This window comes from Diaphorina citri, unplaced genomic scaffold, assembly GCF_000475195.1.
Source record: "Diaphorina citri unplaced genomic scaffold, Diaci psyllid genome assembly version 1.1 scaffold145, whole genome shotgun sequence".
Taxonomy (NCBI): domain Eukaryota; kingdom Metazoa; phylum Arthropoda; class Insecta; order Hemiptera; family Psyllidae; genus Diaphorina; species Diaphorina citri.
Window position 1 is genome coordinate 123,340 of NW_007377582.1, and position 15,000 is coordinate 138,339.

At 36.7% G+C, this 15,000-nt stretch overlaps 1 protein-coding gene and 1 long non-coding RNA gene across 3 annotated transcripts; both read left to right on the forward strand.

The window, feature by feature from the left end:
* Positions 1-5,109: 5,109 nt before the first annotated feature.
* LOC103505009 (argininosuccinate lyase) lies at positions 5,110-13,141 on the forward strand (the record flags this gene model as incomplete). Of its 2 annotated transcripts, none has more annotated exon segments than XM_008469316.3 (3): positions 5,110-5,331; positions 6,260-6,791; positions 12,752-13,141. In XM_008469316.3, coding segments are annotated over 3 exon segments (797 nt in total), but the record flags the coding sequence as incomplete, so codon positions are not given.
* LOC113465695 lies at positions 8,167-9,663 on the forward strand. The gene is made up of 2 exons (XR_003390319.1): positions 8,167-8,469; positions 8,606-9,663. It is a non-coding gene; the product is annotated as an uncharacterized LOC113465695 (long non-coding RNA).
* Positions 13,142-15,000: the final 1,859 nt, after the last annotated feature.

The following is a 15,000-nucleotide window of genomic DNA, read 5'->3' on the forward strand; positions in this document are numbered from 1 at the left end:
TTTTTTTGGTGCTTTTTTAATTTGTGTTTTTTTTTTTTTTTTTTTTTTTTTTTTTTTTTTTTTTTTTTTTTTTTTAATTTTAATGTACTTTGTTTTTAGTTTTGATAGGTAGGGCAAATATTGTATCTTAGATAGTAAAGGGCCTGTCCCGTTTGTAATTATAAATAATAATAATAATAATAATAATAAATGGCTATTGCTTGTCTTCTATAATTTCATTTATTTATTTATTTATTTTAATCAATGCCATTTTTATAATTTTCTTGTATACTTAACCCTAAGTAAATAAACACTAAAAAATATTTTTCGTCTACATGCTAATTCTTCATTTCATCATGATTTATTTGAGGTGAAGCTGAGAGCTTCTTCACAATTTTTGTGGATATCACAGCATTACTAAGAGCTTCCTGTACCGTTTCTAACATATCCCTAATTATTCTTATTTTTTACTCTGGTAATGCCGCCACTAGTCGCTACTCGATTAAAGTAGCTACTCAATTGTCCTCACGAGGCTGAGTGCACCCCGAATCCAAGCACAAAGCCGAAAAAAACCTCGGCCCCGCCGGGAATCGAACCCGGACCTCCTGCGTGCGAGCCTAGTGTGATACCCACTCGGGCAAGGAGGTTGCTAATTCTTCATTTCTTGATTCAAGTTCATTTCATTAATCTTGTAATTTTGTATTTTCGTCACTCTTTACGAAAAAAAAAAAAATAATAATAAAATAAAAAAAATACTCCTACATGCGGCTAGGTAGGTCGTAATTCACTCACTGCACCAAATGTTCATCAACACAGAGGCCACACATCAAACAGAAAATTTCAAGCAAACTCAACCTGACAGGGACGCAAATTTTCAATTTCAAATTTTACTCTCTGTTTTCCCTACTTTCTTTTTCGTCCAAATTGAGAGTGAGAGACCGAAATAGAGGATACAGGTTTCAAAGTAGAGGGCGATATAGAAAATAGAGGACATTTGTCGCAAAAGAGAGGACGAGAGAAAAAAATAGAGAACATTAGTTGATGCAAAATAGAGTAATAGGGAGGCTGAAAAAATGCAAAATAGAGTATGATGGTATCGAAAAGTAAAGGACCCTAAAAGTTCCTCATGTTGATTTTCCGTTTGACTGGTTTCTCCATTGACGCCTGTACAAATTATACTTAACTTCAATCCAAGTAGGCAAAAGTATTTAATTTTTATTTCGGTAGTTTATTTGTATAAAATCTAATCATATAGGATGAAACTTGGGCAGGACCAATGTATTAAGTAGGTAAAATATCAGGTGATATGGACTGTGGTTTTTTTTATTATTGATCGAACAGAGTAAGTTTGAGGTTTTAATTCGACGTGGTTTTTGATACATTAAAGCCACGTGGAAATTTGGAAACTTTGAGTAAAGATACCTCTCTCTCTCTCACTCACTCTCTCTCTCTTTCTCTCTCTCCCTCTCTCTCTCTCCCTCTCTCTCTCCTTCTCTTTCGCTCTCTCTCTCCAACTCTCTCTTTCCTCGTCCTCATTCTAAAATTTAATGGATATCAAAAACTCCTTAACTTTTCTCCACGAAAAAAGTTAATTTTATTTTTTTATACATAAAGTTTTCTTTTTCTTTTTTTAATGATATCAATATTATATCTAGATATATGTAAGTATTTACCTACAAGAGAAGGAAGTTTATCTTGCTTTTTTTATGATTATTATTAACTCGATTTTCAGGTTCCTTGATGCGTTACATATTGTTTGGATGTTTGATCTCTTTTTGCTTCAACTTTAACAGCTTTCAATGCCAAATAAACAGGGTGGCTTTTGAGAGATTCATTTGGGGGGAAAAAACCGGCAACCCCCCCGTCGACAAAATCCTTTATACGGCCCTAACTTGATGATTTTGAACTGTAAGCCAGGACTGGTTGAGAGGCTGACGGAAAACGCCGACCCCGTCTGAACACGGTAAAAGGCGAAGAAGAAGAAAAAGAAGAGGAAGAAGAATAGAGTGTGAGAGATATATTTAAGAAGGAGGTTGGAAAAGAGGATAAATAAGGAGAACAAGAAGTAAGATGGCACGGAGAAGGAGAGGAAAAAACGAGGACATATGATATAAGAAAGATTTAAGGATATAGGGCAGGAAAGATTCGCTTTTACTTTTCCTAACACGATTTTCCAATGTTAAAAGCAATAAATTTGTCATCGAAAGGAAAAAAAGAAATATTTCGTCCTAAAATAAAATGCTAAGATGTCAGATGTCACTAAATGGAAAACTATAAGACCTACCGGGTGATTGTGTGATTTATAGACCAGTCTGTCGAGATGGGGGTTCCGACTGGGGAGATCTTTAGTCTAAAGCAGTGCTTCTCAAAGTTGTCGCCACCGCGGGACACTTTTCAATACTCCAATCTTTCCGTGGCAGCGTGGCACCGAAGAAGAATAGAGTGAGAGAGATATAATTATTTAAGAAGGAAGGTGGAAAAGAGAGGGATAAATAAGGAGAACAAGAAGTAAGATGACACGGAGAAAGAGAGGAACAAACGAGGACATATTATGATATAAGAAAGATTTAAGGATATAGGGCAGGAAAGATTCGCTTTTACTTTTCCCAACACGATTTTTCAATGTTAAAAGCAATAAATTTGTCATCGAAAGGAAAAAAAGAAATATTTCGTCCTAAAATAAAATGCTAAGATGTCATATGTCACTAAATGGAAAACTATAAGACCTACCGGGTGATTGTGTGATTTATAGACCAGTCTGTCGAGGTGGGGGTTCCGCCCGGGGAGATCTTTAGTCTAAAGCAGTGCTTCTCAAAGTTGTCGCCACCGCGGCACACTTTTTAATACTCCAATCTTTCCGTGGCAGCGTGGCACCCTCTCACAGTTTGTGAAGCACTGGTCTAAAGTGATAAAGTTCTTTCTCGTTAACCTTTTGTCTTCCCCTTCTGACGATGGATTATTTACAGTTAGTCCAGTCCAGATTTCTCTTCTTACCAAAAAAAATACCTCATTATGCTATAAAAGTAAATCCCCCGTGTTAGCCCACACGCTCAATTTTTACCAATCGCTATTTTTTACCTCATTATGCTATAAAAGTAAATCCCCCGTGTTAGCCCACACGCTCAATTTTTACCAATCGCTATTTTTTTTTTTTTTGTGTATTCATTTTACCTATTGATCTCGATATTGTTTATTCAAGTGTACCTGTTTTATTTTGAATTTTACCCACATAATATACTTTTAAATAAAAATGGGCTAAAAAGTGGTTTTTAGACCATGGTCTGTACGTTACGTACTACAGGTTTAAATGGGAAAAAGTAGAAAGTTGTGAACAAAATATCTCAAAAACGGTTTGTCGTAGAGAAATGAAAATTGGTATGCTATCCCGGTATGGTCCAAGGACGCTACTGTAACAATTTGGTAATAAAAATCGGATAGTCACCCGTCCTGATATTAACCAAAGTCATTGTTGCTTAACCCTTATTTCGTAAATGCTAAGAGACATCGAAAACATTTGGTCATTCGGATGTGAATATTCTAATCAATGTGATTTTTCACGCCGAATCGAATGTTTTAGCACTGTCTGACTTACGGTTGAGAAGTTGCGGGTTCGATACTTCCCTGTGTCGACAAATTTCCCTTTTATTCGTGAACCGTTACCAAATAAGTTGAGAAGTTGCGGGTTCGATACTTCCCTGTGTCGACAAATTTCCCTTTTATTCGTGAACCGTTACCAAATAAGCAAAGTGAAAAGTTAATCTTATGTGATTTTTCACGCCCAATTGAATGGTGAAACTTTTAGAACTGTCCGACTTACAGTTGCGAAGTTGCGGGTTCGATACTCCCCTGTGACAACAAATTTTCCTTTTATTTGTGAACCATTAACAAGTAAGCATGTGAATAGTTGATCCCATATGATTTTTCACGCCGAATCGAATGGTGAAACTTTTAGAACTGTCCGACTTACAGTTAAGAAGTTGCGGGTTCGATACTCCCCTGTGACAACAAATTTCCCTTTTATTTGTGAACCATTAACAAGTAAGCATGTGAATAGTTGATCCCATGTGATTTTTCACGCCGAATCGAATAGTGAAACTTTTAGAACTGTCCGACTTACAGTTGAGAAGTTGCAGGTTCGATACTCCCCTGTGTCAACAAATTTCCCTTTTATTACATTTTTTTTTCTTTTCAAATACCTACGTATTCTGCAATGTAATAGATCTAACCTATTGGAAGTGGAGGTGGAGGTGAAAGTGGAGATGGAGGTGAAAGTGGAGATGGAGGTAAAAGTGAAGGCAAAAGTGGAGGTGGAAGTGAAAGTGGAGACGAAAATGGAGGTGGAGGTGAAAGTGGAGATGAAAAGAGAGGTGGAGGCAAATTGGAGGTGGACGTGAAAGTAAAGGTGGAGGTGAAAATGGAGGGGGAGGCGAAAATGGAGGTTGAGGCAAAAGTAGGGATGGAGGCGAAAGTGGATATGGAGGTGAAGGCAAAAGTTAAGGTGGAGACGAAAGTGAAAATGGAGGTGGAGGCGAAGGGATATTTCTCTTAGCCTTTTCTAGATCTTTTCTTGTCTCTCCCTTTCTTTCACTCTCCTATCTTACCCTCACTGCCACCCCTCTTTCGCTCTCCTTCTCTCTCCCTCACTTTATCCCCATTCCTTCTTATCTAATCCCTCACTCTCTCTATCCCTTTCTTTCACAAATCTTCACTCCCTCCTTTTTTTTATTTCTATCTTGTCTCTCTTTATACCTTCCTCTCTTTCTCTCCCTATCCTTTTTTCTTTCTATCTCCACCTCTCTTTAGGGCTAGCTTCACAATCTTCCTCAGACAGCTAGACACTTTGGCTAGCTATCTTTGGGTTACATCAGACTCTTATACCTGGGAACATTCTTTGAAATTAAACCTAATCCAATAAACGAACAATCTGATTGGTCAATCTTAATAATTCAAAGTCCAATATTTTCCAAACGGGATTCTTTGCCAAGTAGCATTATAACTGGAGAATGAATTAGAATACTTTGTCAAAGTATTGTAATTAATTCTCCTGTCAAAGTCCAATAATATTAACTAGAGTATATCTTTGGGCAAAAGGGATCCAAGATCTCCGTTAGGTATTTCTCTTTTCCACAGGCACCACACACCCTATCGACCGCTACCGCACCACTGAGCTGTTGCACTTCGACTCCCCCAGTGGCAATTCTCTGGACTCCATATCCGACCGGGATTTCATCATTGAATTCCTGTCCCATTGTAGCATCACCATCATGCATTTGAGCAGGATTAGCGAGGAGTTTATCATCTTTATGAATCCCCAGTTTGATTACGTTTCCTTGCCAGATTCTCTTTTGACAGGTGAGTTCCGTTAGATGATGAAGAGACAGATAGGAAGAGTGAGTTGATATGATTGATGGGACTGCTGCAAAGGATCTCAATGCAAAGTATCTGAAAAGGAGGCTACCTAGGTGTGCTTTTAAAAAATGGTTGGTTGAATTAAACTTTGTTCGGAGAAGAATCCTCTACCTATTTTTGTAGATTTAGCTCCTCGTAATAATAAAATCACATTAGAAGGTCTTGAGATGATGAAGAGACAGATTGGAAGAGTGAGTTGATATGATTGATGGGACTGCTGCAAAGAACTTTCAATGCAAAGTATCTGAAAAGGAGGCTACCTAGGTGTGCTTTTAAAAAATGGTTGTTTGAATTAAACTTTGTTCGGAGAAGAATCCTCTACCTATTTTTGTAGATTTAGCTCCTCGTAATAATAAAATCACATTAGAAGGTCTTACTTTTAAAAAATGGTTGTCTGAATTAAACTTTGTTCGGAGAGAATCCTCCACCTATTTTTGTAGATTTAGCTCCTCGTAATAATAAAATCACATTTGAAGGTCTTCAAGGAAAATTATAGTGATCTTTGAAAACCTAGGAGCTTAGAGTCTTTTTTAGCAGGCCTTCTATCTGGAAATCCACTATACATAATAATATTTGTCCCTGATAAATCACCTTGAACTTATACCGCAATGATTTCAGGATCATCCATAATGCCGCAGAAGAAAAACCCGGACATTCTCGAACTTATCCGAGAGAAGGTCTTCAAGGAAAATTATAGTGATCTTTGAAAACCTAGGAGCTTAGAGTCTTTTTTAGCAGGCCTTCTATCTGGAAATCACCTTGAACTTATACCGCAATGATTTCAGGATCATCCATAATGCCGCAGAAGAAAAACCCGGACATTCTCGAACTTATCCGAGATCACCTTGAGCTTATACCGCAATGATTTCAGGATCATCCATAATGCCGCAGAAGAAAAACCCGGACATTCTCGAACTTATCCGAGGCAAAACCGGTCGTGTCTACGGCAACCTGTTCAACATGTTGACCATCATGAAATCTCAGCCTCTAGCGTACAACAAAGACATGCAGGAATGCAAACAGCCGCTGGTCGACAGCATAGAGACACTCAACATGTGTCTGACAGCGTTCAAACTCATATTGGACAATGTGAAATTCAATACGGGGAGGATGTACGTCAGCGCTGGCGAAGGTTTCAGCATAGCGACGGACATTGCGGACTATCTGGCCAAGAAGAAGATCCCGTTTCGCAGTTGCCACGAAATCGTCGGGAAAATCATCAAGTTTTGTGTTCAGGAGGCGAAGCCTTTGGATCAGCTGAGTTTGGAGGAGCTGAAAGCGATTCATGAAGATATTGGAGAGGATATTTTTGAGATCCTCTCTGTTGAGAAGTCAGTAGAACATAAGGATCATGTAGGTGCGACAGCACCGTCACAGGTGCAACACTCGGTGGACGTTTTTGAAAATTTTGTGAAGGATATGACTGATCTTCTGAAAACACTTTGAGGTCATTGGATAGAAAAAAGAATCCTGCTCGTCTAGAGTAATTATTGAAAAACACTTTTCCTGTAATCTGACCGTTGATATTTCAATCGTTCCCAGGAAGAAGGGCCCAAGTTAGATAGGAGACAAAATAACGTAGGCCCTTCCTCCTGGGAACGATTCATTTATTGAATAATGTTGCCCAGCAAATATCACCAGAAAAGTGTGGCTCACCATGTTAAATACAAGACATGGAATAACTTAGGGATCTAATAGCATTAGGCCCCGATATAGATACATAATTAAGTACCTACCTATTACCAGAGCCGTACCCCTCCATTAAACTCAAACATTGATCAAGTGATCATTCTTACTATACGAGTACTTACCATCATAGTTAGGTACTACTTATTATACAAAATTTATTCACATCTAAAGTTGTACCCATTGACAAATATGAACTTTCTTATTCCGACTTACAAATTTTGTTTTCTTATTCCTGTTGATGATCCGTTTACCATTTGGACAGTTTGGTCTGTCCCTATTACTAAATCCTGGCCTGAATCCATGTTTCCTATTTCCATATCTCCCATGACACCTTCAGTATCAAACAAAACAGTCTAATAATAATCCACGGGCTTCAAACTTCACAATTTTCAATTAATTTTGTTATCTACGTGTGGCCTGCAATTTCATTGTCACTCAATGTGCGGTTTTCTGGAATCCTATGTGATTACAATTGTATGTGAGATTACAGTTGTATGTCAGTTTATTACAATTGTACCTAAGTCAGTTTAATGAAAAACCTCGTATGACTGTCATTATGTCCATGTATTATTAGATAATATACTGGATCAAAACATTGTTGAAACAACAATAATTCTTCACCCATAATTGTGTCAACATCACATTTCCTGCATTTGTGTTTAATTCTGATAAAATTATCCTCGTATGACTGTCATTATGTCCATGTATTATTAGATATACTGGATAAAAACATTGTTGAAACAACAATAATTCTTCACCCATTACCTACCTATTGTGTCAACATCACATTTCCTCCATTTGTGTTTAATTCTGATAAAATTATCCTCCTCCTCCTCTCTCTTCTCCTTGAGGTGTTTGTTTTGTGCTATTTTTAGATTTTTTCATTAGAACAGCTGGCCTTTGTTTCGTCATCTCCAGATTTCACCGTTCTACAGAAGCCGTTGGGCAAAATCTGACCCTGAGTAAGCGGATTTTATCCTACTCCTCCTCTCTCTTCTCCTTGAGGTGTTTGTTTTGTGCTATTTTTAGATTTTTTCATTAGAACAGCTGGCCTTTGCTTCGTCTCTCTTCTCCTTGAGGTTTTTTCATTAGAACTTAGAACAACTGGCCTTTGCTTCGTCATCTCCAGATTTCACCGTTCTACAGAAGCCGTTGGGCAAAATCTGACCCTGAGTAAGCGGATTTTATCCTAAACAGATAAGGTTCGTTCTCAGAACGGCTATTTTTCTCCTATCCTGTCTTCCTTCTCTCTTCTCTTCCGAGACTATAAGACCTTAGCGGTTACAGTTCCCTCTATCACATCTCTGAAAAGTCTATGACATTGTACAATCCATCATATCTAATATCATCACTTGACAGCTCCTTTAAATGGACTAACAAAGGCATTAAAAGGTCTATTCTCCGAGACTATAAGACCTTAGCGGTCCCTCTATCACATCTCTGAAATGTCTATGACATTGTACAATCCATCATATCTAATATCATCACTTGACAGCTCCTTTAAATGGACTAACAAAGGCATTAAAAGGTCTATTGACTCTATTGTGCAAATCTGCCAATTTACACATGTGAGAATCAGACTATATCATTATTATTATTATTATATTACACTTTATTAGGATTTTACAATGTTTTTTACAATACAATATTTACAAACAGGTACACAAAACAAAATAACAAAATAATAAGAAATTAACAAAAGAAAACGAAAATTGAATAAAGAAAGAAAAAAAAAAAATTGAAAAATCCTAACTCAGGGGCGGGATTAATGCCTAGGGCATTCTCTTCCATCCAACCCCAAACAATATTAAATTCTATCACACTTGTAGGGTAAGCGCTCCAGTTATACAGTAAATAAAGAGATAAAAAAAAACAAGACCTATAAAAACAAGATCGACTGCAACAGTGCAAATTGCCTTGGTTCAATCATTTCAGATGACTATCAGAAATCTAGCCTTAACCGATAAAAGATCCTATCCAGCTAGGCTCACCTTTAAACCTTTACCTACCTAATTATACAGGGTGTAACACGAAACAAATGAACACACACAAAGTTTTTTTTTTACTTTCTTCTTCTTCTTTTTCTTTCTTCTTCTTCTTCTTATAGAGGTTTGATAGTGGAAACTGTAACTGCTAAGGCAGTTGATTTCTTTTTGTTGCGAAAGCCAAGAGAAAAGGAAGACAGGATAGGAGAAAGCCGGTAGTTCCGAGATCGAACCATATTCGTTTAGGATAAAGTTCGCCCTGGGTGAGAATCGATCCTGCGATTTAGTGTTTAGAGCTCAGATGCGCTACCCTCCAAGCTAACTAGGCTTATTCTTGGTACATAGAAAGAAAGTCCACTAGAGGTTCCTTTTTGTTATTTATAAAAACATGGACGCGGTTCGTCCACAAACGCAATTAAAGTGTCGCAATTTGAATGTATCCAAATTCCAAATGGATACAGTGCCAAGATAAGGGTTCATTAATACATATAGATATTTGATATTATGGTATCCCGTTTTCAGAGTTTATGCGTTTGCTATTGGCCGATATCCTGCCTCCGGAAACATCCTGTATATTTGCAACACTTGTGTCTACTGCGGCGTAACACCCTGTGGATTTTAGTTATGATTTTATTATTATTATTATTTTCAATGAAGAATATTGCAACCATGATGAGTGCGAATATTAATTGATCGCTCGAGATTGATACCTACCGAAAACAATAGGTACTAACGTCACACATACCTACCTAGGTGTAGGTAGGTATGTGGCTGATATTTGGATCATGTAGTGTGATGATCTTGCCAAATAAATAGGTAGGTTCCTATAGGTATCTAGGTATAATTATGAATAATGTACCTAGATAAGTAGATATACGTAGGTATTTAGGCTAGTGCAAGCTTAAGGGCACAATAATCACTTGAGTTGAACGTTTGCCAGGAGTGTCAGACTACAGTTCAATAAACTACTACATAACTACTACTAGATCTTTAAAATATTTAAATGTCAACAAACACATACAATGTCAACAAAAATGAACCAACATAATATATCATGGAAGTAGAGATAGTATTTTGATTCAATATTGAAGTCTGATAACAGTAGTAACTGATAACATGATTTCAAAACTTTATAGAATTATAATAGCAACTATCAATAAGTTGTTAGGTTAGGTAATTCTAACTCCGTATCAATGTCCTTATTTAGAATGGCTTTAAATAATTGAATCCGATATTATCCTGTTTTGTTAAAGAGCTTAGTAAGAGCTTAACAATCTGAAAGTTTCAATGTATTCAATTACATTAAGTAGATATACGTAGGTATTTAGGCTAGTGCAAGCTTAAGGGCACAATAATCACTTGAGTTGAACGTTTGCCAGGAGTGTCAGACTGTATGCCTGTCTAGTTAATTATTATTATCTATGTCTGTACCTACCCAACTACCTATACCTGCCTGATGCTAATGCCTAGGTCTTGTGAAAGAAGAAGATGCATTTATATACCATGTAGGTACCTACCTGTTAAGGTAAGGCGTGTCCACACATAGTCGACATTTACCATGTACCTGTAAAGGTGTGTCCACACATAGTCGACCAGCCGTCGATCGATGTCGACTGAATTTCAGTATTTCTTATCGGAAGTATAATATTGTCAACGAATTAGTCGCCATCACTAGGGTCAAGTTCAAGTTAAATGTAAAGGTATGAGTGATTGTAAGTTGTATTATTAGTCCTTACAAAAGTTTATCTCCCTACGATAAAAGAGAGAATGGGAATCTGGTCTGAGAAATATAGAGAAGGAATACCTATAACCTATATGGAAAGAATAAAAGGAATATGAAGATGATAATGTGATCATTGATCGAAAAACAACAAGGTGTAGGTAATGTTTTCGTACTTACATAGGTGTGTTCCTTCTACAGTTTCTAAAAAAGACTGTAAACAGTCACTTGGCCAACCTTTAAGTTCCATTTCAACGGGTTCAACTCCCTACAATATTACTAGTTTTACGATGAGCTGAAGAACTCTAGGAAAAAGGCCAATAATAATGTGGCCCCTGAAGGCCGTCTCAAGCCCAAATCTAGTGAGAGTTTCCAAAGACTTGGGGTGGATTTCATCAATATTTTTCGAGCCCTTAGAAGGTCTGTTAAGCTAACAGACAGTTAAGTTCCATTGGATTCATATAGGCTTGACAGCCCTGTTAGCTTAACAGGGCTGTTAAGCTAACAGGGCTAAAAAATAGGTTGGTGAAACCCACACTGAGAGAAAAAATCTGGTGTGAACATCACATGACTTTCCTTATCCTATTGAATGATGCTTATTTGAATGTTCTTTTACCCTAACTTTTACAATATCTCTAACCGTTTTGTCATAAGTGGCTCTCGCGGACCACTAGTGGTCCACGGACCATAGGTTAAGAATGGCTGACATAGACAAACGGGGCCCATTTTGAGCCTCAGACCGTTAGCATAGAATCATAGATCTTTCCATAAACATCCATAGTTTATACATAATAGGACCTACTCTATCTTAACAGACCTTGGGTCATTTGCATTTGTCATTATAGTCAGTATTAGCATGACAATTCGTATAGGTTACCTACGTGGGTACCTATAATAACTATATAGATATTACAGGATTGACAGCAGTTGATCTTTGGAGGTTTTCAAAGATGAGCGTTAAATTGCTACAGTGGAACCTCGATATAACGAAGTCCAAGGGAAATGCCCAAAATTTCGTTATTTTTTATTATTATTTTTTTTTTTTTATTAATATCAGTAGACATAATGAAATTGGTCGAGTGATAGAATAAATAAATAAATACATAGATGGCAATAAATTTCAGTCAGCCTACGTCAATAGTTTTTTTTAGACAGCCTGTTGGCAATATTTTCTAGTTGACTAGATGACTAGTAACTATGGCCCATAGCATGTGGAGACCGTATACCGATTTATTTGTGGAGACTTAATCCATGTCTCGCACCATTCTGGTCAGAGAGAGATTAAACAAGATAAAAAATATTCAGCTATTCGCCCATAGCATGTGGAGACGGCATACCGATTTATTTGTGGAGACTTAATCCATGTCTCGCACCATTCTGGTCAGAGAGAGATTAAACAAGATAAAAAATATTTAGCTATTTAGTTTTTGTTTATTTTATTTTTATAACCTATTTAATTGATTATTTATTATATAAAAGAAAGTAAAAAGATTTTATTTTCTTCAGTATGTTCACTATTTTTAGATTTACATAGATAATTAAAATATTTTTTTTTTTAATTTAAAAGAAGTTCCGGAATAAATTCGTTTTGATTTTTACAAAACATTTGTGAAAGAAATAGATAAGTTTATAAGTTAAAATTAAAATTTATTGAAATCAATTTTGAAAAAAAAAAAAAAAAAAGTGTACCTTATAATCATGAATGGCATATTCATGCAGAATATAATGGGAATAAAATAATTGCTCTCTGGCAACAGGGCGCTCAGTTGAACTCGTTGCATTGTGCTCAGTGTGAGGTTGGGTTTAAAATAAAATTGTTTAAAGAAAGAAAAAAATTGTTTAAAGGAAAAAAAGATTTAAGATCGAAAAAAATGTATAAACATTGTTAACATACCGTCATGTATTTAAACAATAAAAATAATTGAATTGAATCGTCTAAAGGAAAACAGATTAAAAATTACGTTTTTGACAATTTTGTAAAGGATATGACTGATCTTCTGAAAACACTTTGAGGTCATTGGATAGAAAAAAGAATCCTGCTCATTTAGAGTAATTGAAAAACACTTTTCCTGTAATCTGACCGTTGATATTTCAATCGTTCTTAGGAAGAACGGCCCAAGTTAGAGAGGAGACAAAATAACGTAGGCCCTTCCTCCTGGGAATGATTCATTTATTGAATAAACGGTCGAGTTAAAACATATTATAGACCTTCACTTCGTTCGGTCAATTAACTACCTACGGTATTTGGACTGATGGAAATTTGCCAGTTTTGGAAATATTTCCTCTTTCTTTTCTGACTTTTACGTCTTTTACTACCTGCAACCTGACAAATATGAACTTTCTTATTCCGACTTACAAATTTTGTTTTCTTATTCCTGTTGATGATCCGTTTACCATTTGGACAGTATGGTCCGCGGTATCCGCGGTTTGTTTTCGGTATCCGCGGTTTGTTCGCGGTATCCGCGGTTTTTTCGCGGTATCCGCGGTTTGTCCGCGGTATTCGCGTTTTGTGCGCGGTATCCGCGGTTTGTTCGCGATATTCGCAGTTATGGGTTCGATCTCAGGCAAACGCAGATTTTTTTCAGCTCTTTTTTTTACCGCAAATAATTGATGTTTTCGATAATGGAATTCCAGCTGAAAATTTGGAAACCTCTCAGGCGAGAAGAAACCATTACAACAGTTAGAAAAAATCTGGTGTGAACATCACACGACTTTCCTTATCCTATTGAATGATGCTTAGTTGAGTGTTCTTTTACCCTAACTTTTAGAATATCTCTAACCGTTTTGTCGCTATAGCTGAAAATCGCCAAAAAACGTTCGAAATCTGTCCAAAAGCGGTCAAAATACCGCCAAGTGCAGCAACCATCTCAACCAAACGTTTTGTGTTGCATCCTTGTTACATTTGCAAACTACATACCAAATTTCAAGTCTCTAGCTTTTACCGTTCCCGAGATATTGTTAAATTACACCGAAAACCGCCAAAAAAGCGGTAAAATGCCGCCAACCGTTACACCGGTCTTAACCGAAATCCTTGTCACATTTGACAGCTACATACCAAATTTCAACTCTCTAGCTCTTACCGTTCTCGAGATATTTTGTTTACAGGTGTCGCATTCTTGTCACATTTGAAAGATACATACCAAATTTCAAGTCTCTAGCTCTTACCGTTCTCGAGATATTTTGTTTACAGACAGTGACACACACACAGACAGACAGACACACACACACGGACCAATGGCTGAAACTTTGGATCTAGGCTCTAGGGACCTTAAAACATGTTTTGACACTAAAAACTGACCATCGAAAATTTGACCCGATTACATTACTTTCCTTCCTATAGGATAAGGAAAGTAAAAATTACATAAGTTAAGTGTTTTTTTTAAGTTGTTAATTATTTTATTTTTAATTTTTCCAACTAGTATTGCTATCTATCAACTAACATTGTTAAACCGACATCGACAGGTGAAATAACTTACAGTATTAGGCTCACTCACAATCAGGTAGACCTGACAGGTAGGTACACCTGATCAGGTCCTCCTGTCAGGTCTACCTGATACCTGATGAGCACACACACTATTAGGTAGACCTAACAGGCGGACCTGATCAGGTGTACTTGTCAGGTCTACCTGATTGTGAATGGCTGGAAAATCAAAAGTTTTAATCAAAAATTTCAGCGAATCAGATTTCTCCAAGAGTTTATCACGGATTTTAAACTCACTTTGTAGGCCCGGCCATGAACCATTCAATATTGGTGGCATAAACAAACGGGGCCCATTTTGAGCCTTAGACCGTTAGCATAGATCTTTCCATAAACATCCATAGTTTATACATAATAGGACCTACTCTATCTTAACAGACCTTGGGTCATTTGTCATTATAGTCAGTATTAGCATGACAATGCGTATAGGTAAGTTACCTACGTGGGTACCTATAATAACTATAGATATTACAGGATTGACAGCAGTTGATCTTTGGAGGTTTTCAAAGATGAGCGTTAAATTGCTACAGTGGAACCTCGATATAACGAAGTCCAAGGGAAATGCCCAAAATTTCGTTATTTTTTATTATTATTTTTTTTTTTTTATTAATATCAGTAGACATAATGAAATTGGTCGAGTGATAGAATAAATAAATAAATACATAGATGGCAATAAATTTCAGTCAGCCTACGTCAATAGTTTTTTTTAGACAGCCTGTTGGCAATATTTTCTAGTTGAC